Below are 18,228 nucleotides of genomic sequence, written 5' to 3'. Positions count from 1 at the left end.
CCAGGGTTGCTTTGGCCCCCAGCACGGATGGTGCAGGAATGTGGAATATCCCATTTGCATCAATGAACTCCCCAGGGTTGCCTTGGCCCCCAGAATGGATGGTGCAGGAATGTGGGATATCCCAGAGCTCTGCCTGACCTTGCCCTGCCCGTCCTCCTCCTGCAGGTAACCCCAAAACCCTGAATTTTCCCACTCTGAGAGCCGTCACCATCATCCCAGTTCTCCCAGGGTGTTAACTGGGCGCTCCCAGTGGGGATTCACTGAGCAGAGAGGAGGGAATTGGTGCCATCCCGATGGGTGTGGGCATTATCTCACCTTCCCTCTGGTGTGGCAGCACTGACAGGGAACCAAATGGGGATTTTGTGCTGAGTCTCAGCCGGGGGAGGAAGTTATCACTTTAATAACTATCAACACTCATTTACTCGCTTCGTTACCCAGCATTAGGGCTGGCCAGATCACTCACAACCAGCTCCTTTAGAGGCACTCAGCCTTCCCAGCCCAGTGCCAGACCCTGGGACACCCAGCAGGGCCAGGGGAGTCACCTCAGGGGAGGCACATCACATTCCTGCCTGGAGCCCTGGCTGCTCTCCCAGAATTGTCACTCCAGGACTTTTATGATGCTTCTCTGCCTTACATTTATTTCATCATTACAAGTTTTTCTGAGTTTTTCTGGGCTCAGCACAGCGACAGAATAACCCCCAGAGCAGCAGTGAGCGCAGCAGGCAGCACCTCCCAGCCCCACTGCCAGGGATGGAGCTGGGATCCCCCACAGCATCCTGCAGGGAAGGGCTGCACGTGGGGCTTTCAATCCCCTAAATATCTCCTGCTCTCTCAGAGCTTTGCTGCTGGATTTCCTTCACAAATCGTTAGGGTTTGCTGACCTAACACCTCGGAATTCTGGTGCAGAGAAGGGCTGGACCAGCCTGGAGTGAGAAGGGCACAAGGGGAATTGCCACGGAGTGGATCCCTGCAGGATGGGAGGGAGCCCAGCAGGAACCACCCCAGAGCTGCAGGAGCCCCCCAAGCTCTGCAATTCCCCAGGATTGCAGCTGTTAATTAATCTCATTAAGAGAAGGAAGGATGGCATTTGGAGTTTGCACAGAGGTTGGACAAATGTCTCAGCTCAGCTCTCCCAATAAAGAACTGGGAGGGAAGAGGTTGGCCAGGAAACACCTGGGAAAAGGCTGGAACATCAAGGCCAAGCTGGACATTGGGGTTGGAGCAGCCTGGGACAGGGGAAGGTGTCCCTGCCATGGCAGGGGTGACACTGGGGGGGATTTGGGACCCCTCCCAACCAATCCATGGGGGGTTCTGTGGTTCCAAAGGATCTTAGGCTGAGCTCAAGGGTTTGATGGGAGTAACTCCAGGGTCCTGTCACCTTCCCAGGTCCTGTGGCCTCTCTGGGACAGTCTCTGCCCCTCTGCTGGGATGAGGAGTTTCCTGCCAGCCCCACCCTGAACCCAATTAGCCCCATCACTAATTGTGCTCTGCAGCTCCATCAGCAGCCCTGCTAATGAGGGACTGACAGACACGGGACAGAGCTGGGACACAAAACTGGCCTTGACACACAGCATTGAGGTGCTGAGAGGCAAAAAGGCTCAGTCACTTCCCAGCTGTTGTGTGGCAGCCTAAACCACCACGTTTCAACCCTTAAATAATGCTGAGAGCCAGGGAACAGGTGGCAAATGGATTATATGGCAGATGGTGCCTTTTTTAATATTTGTGCTGGCTGCTAATTTACAGAGTCCATAACCACAGCCTCATCTCTTACCTTCTTCACTCCTACCATCAAAAACCTGCACGGGAGGGAGCTGAATGCCCACTTCTTGATGCAGTAGCTGCAGAGGGGTAGGAGAGATTACCAGGCACCCCATCCCTTAATTACTGCAGGTAATTGCTGCTGTTTGCAAGGTTTGATGCTTTTAGGGTTTCCTTGAGCCACATTTCAGAGCCTTGGCGTGGCACTGCTGGGAAATGCAGTTTCCTCCCCCAGCAGAGCACGGGAAGATGCAGCACAGCGAGGAGCTGCATCTCCACAAGCTCCTGTTTAGTCTTGATGGCAAACCTGGCACAAAATCCACACTCCCAGCCAGGCTGCCATGAAATATTTAAGGGAACATTTGCCTGCGAGATGCACGAGCAGCACCAGCAGGAGATGCAAAAGGAAGAAAGGCAATAAAAGCAATATTAACCCCAAATGGGGCTGAAAGTGCACTGCTGGAACCTCCTCTGTTCCCCTCAGTGCTGTGGGAGCAGAGAGCACAGAAATGTGGGGCCCCTCTCGCTGCACAGAGCCTGAGCTGGAGCCTTTCCAGCCACACATCATCCCATGGACAGGTTCCTCAAGCTGCAGCTTTTTATTCCATATAAAACAGCATTTTATGTTGCTATTAAACCCAGGCCTTTAATGGCTGCTTCTCTGCCACACGTTTATTCCATCATTACAAGTTTTTCTGAGCTCAGCACAGCGACAGAATAACCCCCAGAGCAGCAGTGAGTGCAGCAGGCAGCACCTCCCAGCCCCACTGCCAGGGATGGAGCTGGGATCCCCCACAGCATCCTGCAGGGAAGGGCTGCACGTGGGGCTTTCAATCCCCTAAATATCTCCTGCTCTCTCAGAGCTTTGCTGCTGGATTTCCTTCACAAAATGTAAAATTATTGTATTAAAAACCGATTTTTTTAAAAATGCCTGCTGCATTGTGTAGGACCTCTCAGTTCCCCTAAATTCCTGGGGATTTGCTTCAGGGGAATCCTGAGGAATTTCCTCCCTGAGGGTGGAAAAGCAGCAGAGTCTGGATCCTGACCTGCCCTGTGCCCTTCCCACACCCCCCACCCCGTGTTACCACCCTGCTGCTCCCCAGGGTGTTAATTAGGCCGCAGGAATTAATTGCAAGGCTGCAAAAGTCACCATAATCAAAGGTCCAAACCGATAAATATTCACTCCTAAGGCTATTGATGGAGCAAATCCCTGGGACTGGAGACAGAGGGCTGCACAAGGCAGGAACAGGACACTGATCTCTTACAGGATCAATTAACAGGGGATAATCAATTAACTGGGATAATCACACACACACAGTGCTCAGCCTCCCAGGCACCAATAAACACAGAGACTGAGGCTGCAAATAACTTCATTGGAGGAGGTTTAAGTTCATTGTTGCTGTGTGCCCGTGGCCTTTCATCAGCTTTAGACAAGGGGAATGTGGGAAGGTCATTAACCCAGAGGTCACAGCTCATTAACCCCGAGGTCACAGGTCATTAATTAACCCCGAGATCACAGGTCATTAACCTTGAGGTCATAGGTAATTAATTCTAAGGTCACAGGTCATTAAGCCTGAGGTCACAGGTCATTAATTCAGAGGTCACAGGTCATTAACCTTGAGGTCATAGGTCATTAATTCCAAGGTCACAGGTCATTAAGCCTGAGGTCACAGGTCATTAATTCAGAGGTCACAGGTCATTAACCCCGAGGTCACAGGTCATTAATTCCAAGGTCACAGGTCATTAACCGCAGGGTCACTTTTTAGGTCACATCAGGAAAACCCCCTCTGATCCCCCACAGAATTCCTTCCCAGTCCCATCTAATGCTGCAGTGTGAAGCCTCCCCCTGTCCCATCACCTCTGGCCACAGCCTCATCCCAAACAGCGGGTGTGGGATGGAGCCCAGGCTGGATTTGGGGTTTCTGTGCCTGCTTTTCCCCTGACTGCACCCAGCCCCTCCAGAGCCCTTTTGGCAGCTCTGGACCTGCCCAGGCAAGGACACCACAGAGGGGTCCCTGCCCCTCTGCAGGGGTCCCTGCCTCTTGTGTGTTTAACTTAATTGGCAGATAACTGTTCTAAAAATAGCCTCAAGCATCCAAGAGCAGTGACAAGCAGCACCAGCACCTCCTCAGCTCCCCCCTTCAGAAAGGGTTCACTCAACATCCAAAACCCAGAGAATTTTCCCGACAGCCAGAAAAGAGAGGTTTTTCTCAACAGCCAGAAAAGAGAGATTTTTCTCAACAGCCAGAAAAGAGAGATTTTCCCACGTTTCCAGGCAGTGACCACACCTCAGCCTCTGGGAGAAGACCAGGCTGTGCTCTCCCAGCACGTTTTAACTCTAAAATTGCACAGAACCTGCTCAGGACTCCGTCAGACACTGTCCCACGTTGGGCAGAGCCTGTGTGGGTGCCCATTTCAGCCCAGGCTGGGCTGGTCGGGCTCACAGAAGGTCTCCCAAAGGATGCCCCGAGATGAGGTGATGCTGGTTTATACCACAGTGACACAGACTTCGAGATTCAGAAGGCTGGAAATGACTCTTTTACTGTTGGGCTGTGTCTCCCTTTTATACCATTTCACACAGACTGATTTGGTTGGTGGCACAAAGACAAGCCCCTTCACTGCCATTGGTCAGAGCACAGGGACATCAAGGAGAAGTCCCTCCTGGGGAAAGGGATGAAAACAAAGGTACAGCTACAAAAACACTTCTCCTGTTTACAGAAAATCCCCTGGGGAAGGAAATTCGGAAAACCAAACCGCCTCAGGCACAAACCAGGGCTGCGGTGAGGGAGGAACCAACTCAGTTCATCCAGTGCCCCTGGATGCCACAGGGCCAGACTCTGAACACACTCCCGCCACACAGAACGCCCCAAACGTCACCCCACATCCAGCAGCACCCCCCCTGACCCCCGTGGGCTGCCCCACGGCAGGGCCCTTACCTGGGAAGGGCGAGGCCAGGAGCGGCACCTTGATGGGGGACAGGGTGAGGAGGTGGCAGGGCTGCAGGCTGCGCCCCTCGGGCTCCAGGGACACCAGGGCCACGCTCTGGGTGCCACCCACTGCTTTAAGGCTGGTCTGGCCACCACCTGTGGGAGAGAGAGACACGGGGGTGAGCTGCAGCACAGGGCAGGCTGTGGCACCTCTGAGGGGTGACACAGCATGGAGCAAGTCCCAGCTGGGGCTGGCTGTCCCCTCAGAGAGACCCCAGGTGATGTGGGGTGGGTTTCTGTTTGCTGTGCTCAGCTCTGGGCTCCAGAGTTCAGCAGTCACAGAAACACAGAGTTATTTACATTGGGAAAGGACCTGAAGGGACATCAAGGCTAAATCCTGACCAAGGAAAAACTAAATCAGGGAAATCCTACATCTTACTTTTCAGGTAATTCTACTTTTCTTGGATTTTTCTTCCCCTCCTTTGGTTCCTCCTGTAAAATGCTCCTGAACAGCCAAAACGTTTTCCAGGAGTGAACCAGGACGTTCCATGGGAAGCAGCACCAGCTCCCTGCCCATGGCAGAGTTAATTCTGCTTTCTGCTCTACGCTCAGCCTTTCTTGGACAAAACACAGAGCATTTTCAGTCATTCCACAGAACCCCTGAGGTTGGAAATCACCTCCAGGATCATCAAATCCACCCTGTGCCCCATCCCCACCCTGTCCCCAGCCCAGAGCTCTCAGTGCCACCCCAGGAATTCCTGGGACACTCCAGGGATGGGATCCAAACCTCCCTGGGCACTGCCAAGGCCTGAGCTCCCTTTCCCTGGGGAAATTCCTGCTGCTGCCCACCCTGAGCCTGCCCTGGCCCAGCCTGAGGCCGTTCCCTCTGCTCCTGTCCCTGTGCCCTGTAGAAGGTCAAGGAGCCCCTGGAGAGGGTCCAGCGGAGGCCACCGAGGTCATTTTGGGGCTGGAGCAGCCCCGGGATGAGGAGAGCCTGTGGGAGCTGGGCCTGGCCGGGCTGGGGAAGGGAAGGCTCCGGGGGATCCCAGCAATGCACACCAGTGTCCCCAAGGGCTGCCAGAGGACGGTGCCACAGACGGGACAAGGAGCAATGGGCACGAACCAAACCACGGCGAGTTCCAGCCCCGGGTGAGACACAACTTCTCCCCACGGAGGGGCAGAGCCCTGGGCCAGCTGCCCGGGGAGGGGCGGGGCTCTCCCTCCCCAGAGCCGTTCCAAACCCTCCCGGACACGTTCCCGTGTCACCTGCCGCAGGTGCCCCTGCCTGGGCACGGGCCTGGGCTGGGGCATCTCCAGAGGTCCCCTCCAGCCCCGGCGATCTGTGACTGAGATATTTCCACAGGACTCCCAGAGTCCCTTTGCTAATTGTGATTCCAAGGCCTCGGCTCGTGGCTGGAGCGTTTTCAGCCATTAAACCCCACAGATATGAACACATCCCCAGGACCCGGAGGGACAAGGCAGCAGTGACTCACACACAAACTGTGCGGAGTTATTAAATTTAAATGAAAAAACTTCATAAAAAGTCAAATATTTGAGCACAAGGAACACAATTATTCTCAGCTTTCCTAAGTGTAACTTCGTCTGATGCCAAATCTGAATTTATTCCTTGCTATATTAAGCCCCCACTGCTCCCTCACCTGCCTGGCTGCTCTCCTGTGTCCTGCACACAAATCCCTGCGCTTGACAAGCTCTGCCTCACATCTCCTTCATCCCAAAATCTCAGCAGGGCACTTCATGGAATCCCTGAGGCTGGAAAAAGCCCTCCCAGCCCAGGGAGTCCCCCTGTGTCCCACCCCCAGCCCAGAGCTCTCAGTGCCACCTCCAGGAATCACTGGGACCCTCCAGGGATGGGGATCCAAACTTCCCTGGGCACTGCCAGTGGAGCCCAGGAATGTCCCAAACTCAGACATCCTTCAGCCCCGTTCCCTCCCCAGCCTGACAGCGGCAGGGAAGACCTTCAGAGCCCCATCTTGCCTAATGATGTTAAATAAACAAGAACAGGAGTCATCAAACTCCGGAGGAGCAAAGCAAATCTGACAAACAGCAGCTGTTCCTCCCTCCACGCTGAGCTCGGGAATCAAAAATTAAGCAATCATCAGCTTATTACAGCACCCAGCCAAGCTCTCAGATCCTGCAGGCAGTGGGAGACAAGTGGGCTCCACAAATCCCCCTCTGATCCCACTCCTCACTCCAGGCCCTTTTCACTCTGTTCCCCAGCAGGGAAAACAGGGAATGGGAGTTTGGGGAGGGGGATTGTGGGATGCAGCTCCCCTACCACAGCTCCAGGTGGGAGACTCACCACAGGGAGCTCAGATGAGCTCACAGCATCAGGGGATGGTCTCCCAGCTTTGTCCCAGCCCTTTAAAAACAATTATTTCCCCATAAAACAAGCCCTGCGTTGGCCAAACAGAAGTTTAACATTTTCACTGCACATTATCTCTCCAGTCATTATTCCTCCGTGCCAAGGAGCACCTGCAGATGCACTGAGCAACAGGCACAGAGGCCAAAAAAACCCCACAAATATTGAAGTTTTGATCGTTCAGCAATGGAGAAATGAAAAGGGATTTTTCTGCCAGACCGACAGCGAAAATTTAAATAAAATAAAATAAAATAAAATAAAATAAAATAAAATAAAATAGTATCAGCGTCCAGCCAATCCAAGTGTTAACTACAAGCTCATTGTGCATTCACCTGGGAAGTGGAACAGCCCTTCAGTGAGGTCAAACTCCAGACCTGCAAGAGCCTGTGCTCATTCCCAATTCCAGCTGTCTGCTGCCGGGAAAAACCCACTAAAACTCTCCTGCAGCTCCCGTGGAAAGTAATACTGTGTGCAAACACGGCTGTTCTGTGCCTTCCTGCAGGGCACACGAGCAGAAACCTTGTTTACTTCTCATTTGATTCTTTTCTTCTGGAGAGGAGGATGTGATTTCCCCACAGAGGGCAGGAAAACAGGAAAATAATGTGAGCCTGGGCAGCCGGAGCCCGCGATGAGCAATGCTCCTGGAGCTGGGCTTCCTCATGAAACTTTCATCAGCGCCCTTATCAAAGTTTCATCACTCAGCTCAAAGGGAGGTTTGGGTGGTTTTCCCTTCCTTTGATGAAGTTCCCTCTCCTTCTCTCCCGCAGAATAATTCCTGTGGTTTTAGGGCAGGGGTCAGCGTGGTCCTGCTCTGGCCCAGCTCAACAGCACACCCCAAACACAGTTCATCCCCCCCAAACACAGCACAGAGCCCCCGAGAGCTGCCCCAGGGCTCCCTGAGAGCTGGGGGCCTCCAGCCCCACATCGTGCTGAGAGGTTTTCTCCAAAAGCCCTTGAAAGGGGTTTAGAGTTACCATTAATCCCCCCGCATTTGCAGTGGGGATTTCAAGAGTCAAACGCCACGGAAAGAGGAGTGAAATGCCATCACTGATGTTCCAAGGAGGGTGGAAAAGCAGGATATATTTTTTTTTTTTTCTAGCAATGGTGTTTTGCCCAGATCTGGTTTTGGCAGGTCACGGTAGGGCAGGGACGTGAAACCTCATCCTTGGAATCCCAGAGTCACTGAGGCTGGAAAAGGACCATGGAGTCCCAGCAGTGCCCCATCCCCACCTTGTCCCCACCTGAGTGCCACCTCCAGGGATCCCGGGGACACCTCCAGGGATGGGCACTGCCAGTGTTCCTGTCCCAAAAACTACCATCATCATCATGACCTGGCACCGGTCCTGCTGAAACAGGAGCTGCCAAAGTCTCCTGGAGGGAATTCTGTGCTTGCACCCAGCCCCTCAGACCCTCCCCAGTCCCTCAGACCCTCCCCAGCCCAGCTGATGGCTTTAACCAGAATTGTCTGTATTTTTAAGAGGATTTTCTGTATTTTCTGCATCTTGAAGCTCTGATGTCTTTAAGTAGAATTTTCAGGATTTTTAAGTCAGATTCTCTTCGTCTTTAAGCTAATCTTTAGGCAGGTTTTTCACTGTTTTGAAGTGGGATTCTCTGCAGTTTAAGTCTCCAGGACTTGAGGCAGAATTCTCTGTCCCTCCCTTTGACCTCAGCTGCAGACGGAGCCCGACGGTGCCACTGTCACTCTCAAAGCCCCTCTGACTGCAGCCAGATGTTCCCAGCTGTGCCAAACAGCTGCTGCTGGCTGGTTACCGGCAGAGTTTGTGCTTTACAACCCTTCAGCAGTGGCCTGAGGGGACCTGGCACCTCTTCCCTGAGCTGGGCTTCTGTGAGCCTGAGCTGAGCCTGGCTAAACCCGGGTGGGGGACATCACCCCAAAGGGCACAGGCAGGGACAGTGACACGTGCTGGGTGGAAGTTTCTGCACGAGGGAGGTGATGTGCTGTGTGAGACACGAGGGTCTGTGCAGGTGACAGTGAGAAATTCAGATCTGTGGAAAGCTTTCACCTCGTGTGGAATAAAAAAAAAATCTCCTTTCTCATCCTGAGCCTTTGGCTGTGTTTAGAGTTCCCAAAAAAACCCCTCTAAAACCCCTGATATAATGCAAAGGGAAACACGGGGATATCTCACAAAAGGAAACACAGGGATATCCCACAAAAGGGAAACACAGGGATATCCCACAAAGGGAAACATGGGGATATCCCACAAAAGGAAACACACACAAGAATATCCCACAAAAGGAAACACAGGGATATCCCACAAAAGGGGAACACACACAGGGATATCCCACTGCAAAGGAAATAGCCCTGGAAAGGAAAACAAACACAGGGATATTCCACAAAGGGAATCAACCACAGGGATGTCCTACTGCAAAAGGAAACACAGGGATAGCCCTGAAAAAGGCAACAGACACAGGGATATCCTACAAAGGAGAACAAACACACCAACACCCTGGAAAGGGAAAACAATCACACCAACACCCTGGAAAGGGAAAACAGACACACCAATAGTGCTGGAAAGGGAAAACACACACACCAACACCCTGGAAAGGGAAAACACACACACCAACAGCCTGGAAAGGGAAAACAAACACACCAATAGTGCTGGAAAGGGAAACACACACACCAACACCCTGGAAAGGGAAAACACACACACCAAGGGATGTCCCTCTCTCCTCATGTCCCTGCTCCCCTGATGTCCTGTTTCCCCAGGGAGGAGGGAGCCCTGCAGTGCCACTGTACCCCTGGGGAGTGCCCGGAGCAGCCCGGCTCCCTCTGCAATAATCCCCCCTCGCTGTTTGCCCAGAGCCAGCCCAGGAGAGCTGGATTGACCCCCCAGGAGCCCCTATCCCAGGGTCAGGCAGGGAAAGGTCAGAGCCACCGACCTGCCCATAAGGACACCGCTGGCTGCTTTATTCCTGTAGTTCAAGGTGGAAATCAAAACCAAACTGCGCCCAAAGGGGCTCTGGATTTGGGCAGGTGACAGGGAAAGCACCAAATGAACACAGAATTAATGAGCAAAACAAAAACTTTAACCTTTAACCTTTCACCTTTGCGCCTCTGTGGTTAAAGGCGCTGCCAGCCCGAATAAAGCCCGGCTTGGCAGCGCCTCAATGCTCCAACAAAGAGAGATTGAGAGAGCTGGGGTGGCTTTTCAGGGCCATGAAGGGGCCCTGCTGTGCCACTCCCTGTCCCCACACAGGGAGCCCCAGCACACGCTCTGAAATACAAAATAATCCAATTTGGGAAGCCAAAACCCGAGTGCTTGTAAATGGAGATGTGCTTCAAACACGGAGCTGGTGTTTAGGAAACACAGCCAAGGTCAGAGGCCCTGGCTCGTGTGTTCATGGGAGAACAGAACCCAGGCACAGCAGAGAGCAGCCCTATTTAATCCATAAACCTAATGACACAAGAATTAGCTAAGTAATTAAGTTTACGGATCAAGGTAATAATTTGCCAGGGATTGCCCAGCAAAGCAGACCTTTTGTGCTCAGGGTGTAGCTGAGGGTCAGTGCCAGGGCTGACACAGGTTCTGTAAGGACACTGGGGTGAGGACAGGGAAAAGGCCTGGATGGGAAGGATGGAAATATTCCTCTCCTTGGGATGTCCCACATTGTAGCAGGACCCATTGCACCTTTCCCAGTTCTGTTTCTCCAAAGTGTCCAGGGTGTTTGCAAGGCCATCCTCTGAAACTTGTTTCCAGTCCCATTTCCCTCTCAGCACTGTCTGTCCTGTCCCGTGGCCTCTCTCAGTCAGCATTTCTTATCTTAGAGTTTGCACACAGATGGACATTATGTGTTCTTTCTATCAGCCTTTGGGAATCCTCCACAATTCCATTTCCCACAGATCCACTGTTGTTTCTTCTCAATTATTTTTTTTTAGCATTCCAGAAAAAGATATCTGAAGTTCACTGACAACTTCCTAAGAACTGATAGTCCTGTGACTTGTCCCAGTTAGCATCTTTATCCCGAAAGAAACCCCAGAGAAAAGGAGCTCCTGCAAAGGTGTTCTAATGGTTTGCTCAGGTGGCACAGGGCACTGGCCAGCCCTGAGCACACAAATACTGATTATTCCCTCTCAGAAATATTGATCATTCCTTCACAGAAACACTGATCATTCCCTCTCAGAAATCTGATCATTCCCACACAGAAATACTGATCATTCCTTCATAGAAATACTGATCATTCCTTCACAGAAATCCTGATCATTCCTTCACAGAAACACTGATCATTCCTTCACACAAATACTGATCATTCCCTCACAGAAACACTGATCATTCCCACACAGAAATACTGATCATTCCTTCACACAAATACTGATCATTCCCTCTCAGAAATACTGATCATTCCCTCACACAAATACTGATCATTCCTTCACACAAATACTGATCATTCCTTCACAGAAACACTGATCATTCCTTCACACAAATACTGATCATTCCTTCACACAAATACTGATCATTCCTTCACAGAAATCCTGATCATTCCCTCACAGAAATACTGATTATTCCCTCACAGAAATACTGATCATTCCTTCACACAAATACTGATCATTCCCTCACAGAAGCACTGCTCCTTCCCTCCAGAAACCCCTCTTCTCTCTCTGCAGAAACCCTGGAGCTGCAGCTGTTAAATTGTGCACATGAGCCTCGGCCAGCCTCAGTGTGTGCTCACTCCTTTATCTGAGCAGGGCTGCAGCTGCACTGAGAAAACAATTCTGTCACTACTGATACCTGGGGAAGGCAGAGCACCTCCTGGATCGAATCTCGTGCAGGAACCTGCTCAGCTTCCCCTTTATCCCACTTGGCTGAGCAATTTGCTCCCAGGAGTTTTATGACTCGGCACATGAAGTGCAGATTTTCCGTAGGAAATGGTCCCAGCGCTGACAGAGCACCTGGAGCAGCAGCTGCTGGATGTGGCTGCAGGACAGGGATGGGGACAGCCTGCAGGAATGGCCACACGAGCTCTGGAGTCCTTCCTCAACATCTCAAGAAGGATGGGGAGGAATTCTTGAGTGGCCCTGGCACAGGGTGCCCAGAGCAGATCCCTGGCAGTGCCCAAGGCCAGGCTGGACATTGGGGTTGGAGCACCTTGGACAGTGGGAGGTGTCCCTGCCATGGCAGGGGTGGCACTGGGGGGATTTAAAGTCCTTTCCCACCCAAACCATTCCAGGATTCAGCGATCCCACCATTCACTGAGATGACTGGGGGTTGAGCACAGTGCCATGGCATGTGCACTCTGCAGGGGGAGCAGACCCTTCCCCTCCTGGGGGTGGCACCAGGCTGCCACTGCCCCTGTCCCTGTCCCTGAGCTGCTCCCAGGAACGCTCTTGCCTTCTATCTGCCCTTCTGCAGGTGATAAAACAGGCTTGTGCACCTTGAAAACACTGAACTGTTTTCAAATACCGAGGTCTTCTCAAGGTGCAGAAAGAGGAGGGGCTGGGGCTGCCCTCCCTCAGCAGCACACCCACCCTGGGTTTGCCCAGGCATGCAGCTGCTTCAGTGTGTCATAAATACCAATAAATCCTCTAATAAACGGGAGTGGGTTAATAGCAGGCTTTCCCCACAGAGCCCTGGGCAGGGCTGGCAGAGGAGAGGAGAGGACAGCTGAGCCACAGCTCTGCCAAACACCAAACTACAGCCTGAAGGGGCCAACCCGTGCCAGGACATCCCCTGCTAATTCATCAGGCTGCCAAATGAGCCCAGGAGCTCCTCCAGCACAGTCTGAACCCAGCACTGATGGCAGACACAACGTGCTGGGCTCTGCACAGCTCTGGAACACAAACTGCCCTTGGCAGAGCCCAGGGGAAGGGGAGCTCTGCTCTCAGCCCCAGGGACAGCACCTCGCCCCTGAGGAAGGCAGCAACAACCGGCAGCAGTTCTCCTAATTCCCAGTTTATTCTTTGCTCTTATTCTTCAGCTAATTCCCAGTTTAAGATTGTAGTTAGGGGCTGAAACATCAGTGGCACTTTTCTCCTCCACCTCCTGTACAGAGCTGCTATTTTAATTGACTCCTGCAGTGACAAAACAGAGATTGAGCCCTGCTGGAATGCGTGGTCTGCTCTTGCCCGAGGATAAACGTCCTTTTCCAGGTATAAATCTCAGTTACCTAAAGCATCACAGGATATTTACACAGCTCATATTTATATTTATAACTTCCAGTTCTTCTCCTCGGTTATGCAGATTGATGGAATGCGTTTCACAAAGGACTGAGCCTTAAGGAGATGCTGGATCCAGTGCTCCTCTCTCCTGCTGGCTGTCTGCACAGAGCCCAGCACACTCTGGAAATGAGCAGCCAGCACAGCCCTGTTCTGGGCTGGGCCACAGAACCACAGAATCACTGAGGCTGTCAGCGATTTCTTGTCTGAAAAATAACCTCAGTGGGTGGGGAGTGGATGGTCCCTCGCTTGCAGAGGTCAGCAGGCAGCGACAGAACAGCCTGGCACAATCTGCTACAATTCCACAGGGCTTTTTTCCTCCTCTCAGAGCCACTCAGAGGCTGAATCATCCAGGCTGTGCTCCAGCAAGGGACCTGCAGCTGCACGGATGGGAACCTTTGCTTTGGAGAGCAGCTCTGCCCCTCTGGGACGTGTGCACTGAGGGCAAACCACTGAGAAAGAGGCAAGCACTGAAGAATTGATGTGCCCACTTGTCGGGGAAGATGAATCAGGGAAACCTTATCAATATGATTGCTTAGCAAAAGATTCTGAAAATATGAAACCTATAATGGAAATAGAAATGAAAGCTGACTTTGAGTTGTAGGATACTGAGTCTTAGTTCCTATAGAACCTGAAAACAATGGTCTGGCTGAAGGAGAATCCCTTTGGATTGAACAATCTCTTTCTGCTGGCTCAGGGATCCAAAGGTCAATGCAGCAAAACAGAAGTCTAAAGAGTAGTTTTTAGAGTTTAAAATATAACACAGTATGGTGATATAGTAGTTCTTATAGGCTGTATGTAGATTCTATAAGATTTTGTGTCTTGTGTTGGTTGGTCACTGAAAATTAGAATATTCATCACAAAAGGAGATATAATGGATTGTAACAAGGACCTCGCTCTCTTAACTCTCTTAACTCTTAACTCTTAACTCTTACTCTTACCTCTCCTCTTAACTCTCACCCTTCCTCTTCCCCCTGCTCTTGCTCTCTCCTGCTCTCTCCCCCTGCCCTTTGCTCTCTCTCAGCTCTCCCCCTGCTGTTCTCTCTCCCTCTCTCTTTGGGACTCCCCTCCAGCCCAGGCTGGTGGCTGAAGGCAGGACCCTTTTACCCACGGCCCTGCAATAAACCCACGTGTTCTGGAATATCCAGGTGGGCAGAATTCCTTGTCCCAGCCTCTGTGGCTCCGCCTACACGCACTCACCTGGGAGCAGCTGAGGGGCCAGCAGCAGCGTGGGCAGTGGCCTGGAGGCAGCAGCTGGCCTGGCCACAGCCATGGCCACTTGGTTGGTCAGCAGCAGAGGCTTCTCAGCCCCCTGGAAGAGCCTGGACTCCTCAGGCTGGAGCCAGGCTGAGTCCAGGCCAAAGGCATTGTTCAGGTAGATCTGTGCAACAAGGAGAGAGAAAAAGGTTACGGCGTGAGAGGCCAAATTCAGGGATACGAGTGACAATAAAGCATTTTTAACTCAGTATTTCAACAGGCAGAGCCTCAGCTGGGGACAGACCTCCCTCAGCAGGTTCCTGCTGCCTCCGTGCTGAGGCTGGAGGGAAGCGACCACTTAAAAATTCATTGGCTTTGACTCATCAGCTGCTGCAGCAGCACGGGAGGGAAAGGATCCCTGAGGCAGCATTGGCCTGGCACAGGCACCGCGAGGGAGCCCACGGACACCGGGGACTGCAGCCACCCCAAACCAGGGCACGGGGCTGGGGGACAGCGGGGACAGGGGGCCAGAACCTGGGAGGGACAGTGGGGACAGAGGGACAGCGGGACAGAGGGACAGAACCTGGGAGGGACAGTGGGGACAGAGGGACAGCGGGACAGAGGGACAGAACCTGGGAGGGACAGTGGGGACAGAGGGACAGCGGGACAGAACCTGGGAGGGACAGCGGGGACAAAACCAGTGAGGGACAGAGGGACAGAGGGACAGAACCAGGGAGGGACAGAACCAGTGAGGGACAGAGGGACAAAACCAGTGAGGGACAGGGGGGACAGAGGGACAGGGGGGACAGAGGGACAAAAGCAGCGAGGGACAGCAGCACAAACCCAGCTCAGGGACAGAGGCACAAAACCAGCTGAGGGCCAGGGGCACAAACGCAGGTGTTCAGCACTCAGCTGGCAAAGGGCAGATGTGGGGACCAGAGGTGGGGTGGGGACAGGGGACCCGAGGGCCAGCCTGGCACCGGGGATGTGGCAGTGCCCACGGTGACACAGCTCTGCCAGCACCACACCGGGGAGAAAGGGAAGATGGAAATACCCCAGAACCACATCTCGTAGGGAAACGAAGACATTCCACCCAAAGGAATAAAAATTAAAGGCATTTTAGCCTCATTAAACCTCGGGAAGAGCCAAGCTCTAAGCGCTGCTCCATCACCTGCCCCTCGCAGCGTTCCTCCCCCGCGGGGTTTTCACGGCAAACTCCGGCCCCTCACAGCCACAGCAGCCTTGTCCCGAGCCCTGCGGTGTCCCGAGCCCTGCGGTGTCCCAGAGCGCTCCCAGCCCCGGGCTGGTTCTTACCTTGCAGCTGGGCAGCCTCTTGGTGTCCACCCAGCCCTTGTGAGGCGGCAGCGCGGCCGTGAACGCGGGCGGCAGCACGGGAACAAACTCCACGCTGGAGGAAGGGGGAAATCCTACCACCGGCGACGGAGCTCCAAACACCCACTTCGGAGGGAAAAAAAAAAAAAAAAAAAAAAAAAAAAAAAAAAAAAAAGAGAGAGAAGGACTTAGAAGGCTTTTCCCCTGAGTAAGCGATGTTATCCGCGATTCCCTAAGCGCAGGAGGAGCAGGGGAGATGGCAGGAATGTCCTTTCCGCCCCACGAGGGTGGTTCCAGAAGCCCAGAGCAGCAGCCTGGGGCAGCGCAGCCCCGGCGGTGCCTTTCTCTGCTCGCACCGAAGCTCCAGCACCGTGCCCGCAAATGCGCTCCGAGAGCCAAAGGAAACGGCAGAAATGGCTTTTATTGTTGGTTTTTCTCCTCAATTTAAATCCGCCCGGCCAACGGGTTCGCAGAGAAAAGCACCTCGGCAGGTTGGCCGGGCGGTCCCCCGCTGGGGAATAATTGATGCTCCCGTTTCATTAGAGCAGCGCCGACTGTTTTCTCCCGAGCCACAAGAGACGCTCGAGCTCGGCAAGGCTGGAAATCATCACACGGAATCCAGCCACAGCGCTCGCGGCTCGCCTTTATTTTTACTTCGTTCTACCCCTCCAAAAAAACCAAAAAGCCACATTAAAGCCGAGGTGAAAGTGTGCGCAGGGCTCCGAGCCCCGGGCTGCGAGGGGCGCACAGCGGGCTGAAGGCTCCGCCGCTGCCGGCACCGATTAATAATTGAAATATTCATCAGGGAGAGCGCTGGCGCGACACGCTGGTTCCAGTGACACGGCTCCAAACTTTGCTCTTTATAAATATTCACTGAACGCTCCGCGCCGATGCTGCCCCGGCTGCCGGAGCATCGCTCCCGTTCCGCCGGCGTCTGCGGGGAGAGCATCCTGCGGCCAGCGGGGACCCCGGCCCCACCGCAGGGACCCCCGACCCACCGCAGGGACCCCCGGCCCCACCGCAGAGACCCCGGCCACACCGCAGGGATCCCCCGGGCAGCTCCTCGCTCCCGCAGAAATCCCCCCTGCACCTTTCCAGAGCCGCTGGAAGCGCCGCGCTCCAACACACGCGGGGCCGGGACCGAGCCCGAGGGGAGCGGAGCATCGGGAAAGGGATGGAGAGCCCGGGGAAAGGGATGGAGGGAAGGGGATGGAGGGATGGGGATGGAGGGCTGGGAAAGGGGATGGAGGGATAGGGAAGGGGATGGAGGGATGGGAAAGGGGATGGAGGGATGGGAAAGGGGATGCAGGGCTGGGGAAGGGGATGGAGGGATGGGAAAGGGGATGCAGGGCTGGGGAAGGGGATGGAGAGCTGGGGAAGGGAGATGGAGAGCCTGGGAAGGGAGACGGAGAGCCTGGGAAGGGAGGGATGCAGAACCCAGGGAAGGAGGGATGCAGCACCCCGAGGGAGAGGGATGTGAAACCCAGGAAGGAGGGATGCAGAGCCCGGGGAAGAGAGATGGAGAACCTGGGGAAGGCGAGATGCAGAACCCAGGGAAGGGAGATGCAGAACCCAGGGAAGGGAGATGCAGAACCCAGGGAAGGGAGATGTAGAACTCAGGGAAGAGAAGATGCAGAGCTTGGGAAGGGAGACGTGTAACCCGCGAAAGGAGGGATGCAGCACCCGGGAAAGGAGAGATGCAGCGCCCGGGAAAGGAGAGATGCAGAGCTCGGGAAGGGAAGGATGCCGAGCTCGGCAAAGGAGGGTGCAGAGCCCGAGGAGCCCCCGCGGGGTCTGTCCCACCTCGGGCGGGGGTCTCGGTGCCGGGCAGCGGCTCCGCTAAAGTTGTGTCCCCGCACGGCGGCTCCGCCCTTACCTGCCCGTGCAGCAGCGGCTCGGCGGGCAGCAGCGGCAGCAGCGGGGGCTCCGCGGGGCCTCTCCAGCCCGGCCCGGGCCGCAGCAGCGCGGGGGCCGGCAGCAGCAGCGGCGGCGGCGGAGGAGGAGGAGGAGGAGGATGCGGAGCCCCGGCGGCGGCGGCAGCGCCCACCCGGAGCAGCCCGCGGCCGCGGGCAGTACCCAGGCCCAGGGGGGAGCGGGGGGCTCGGCGGCCGGTGGCCACAGCAGCGGCGGAGGGCGAGGGGCGGCGGCCGGGAGCATCCTCCCGCATGGCCCGGGCCGGGCCCGGGGCCGGGAGCGCGGCGCTCCGCTCGCCTCCGCCGGCCGGCGCAAGTCGGAGCCCGCGGCACGGCGGGCAGGCTCCGCCCGGAGAGGGGGGAGCGGCCCGGGGGAGGGACGGAGCGATGGAAGGACGGCCAGAAGGAGGGACCGGGTGCCGGGGCAGCCCCCGCTGGGATTTTCGGCGTCATCCCCCCAAAATCATACAGCCTCTGCCCGCGGGGGGATGGCTGCGCTGAGCCGGTACCCCCAAGTTCCCTGAGCCCCCCTCAGCGCTAAAATCACCC

At 54.6% G+C, this 18,228-nt stretch overlaps 1 protein-coding gene across 1 annotated transcript in view; it reads right to left on the bottom strand.

Moving 5' to 3' along the window:
- Positions 1 to 17,933, bottom strand: part of TCERG1L (transcription elongation regulator 1 like) — a 54,009-nt gene extending 36,076 nt beyond the window's left edge. The window contains exons 1-5 of the mRNA XM_066323359.1: positions 17,643 to 17,933; positions 16,546 to 16,700; positions 15,749 to 15,998; positions 14,438 to 14,618; positions 4,695 to 4,841 (exon numbers count right to left, since the gene is read on the bottom strand). Coding sequence (XP_066179456.1) covers positions 4,695 to 4,841; positions 14,438 to 14,618; positions 15,749 to 15,998; positions 16,546 to 16,700; positions 17,643 to 17,933 — 1,024 coding nt within the window. The remainder of the gene's footprint in view (positions 1 to 4,694; positions 4,842 to 14,437; positions 14,619 to 15,748; positions 15,999 to 16,545; positions 16,701 to 17,642) is intronic.
- Positions 17,934 to 18,228: the final 295 nt, after the last annotated feature.

Source organism: Sylvia atricapilla, chromosome 8 (assembly GCF_009819655.1).
Source record: "Sylvia atricapilla isolate bSylAtr1 chromosome 8, bSylAtr1.pri, whole genome shotgun sequence".
NCBI lineage: Eukaryota > Metazoa > Chordata > Aves > Passeriformes > Sylviidae > Sylvia > Sylvia atricapilla.
Note: the sequence above shows the minus strand (reverse complement) of the source record. Positions and strands in the feature narration are given on the sequence as shown.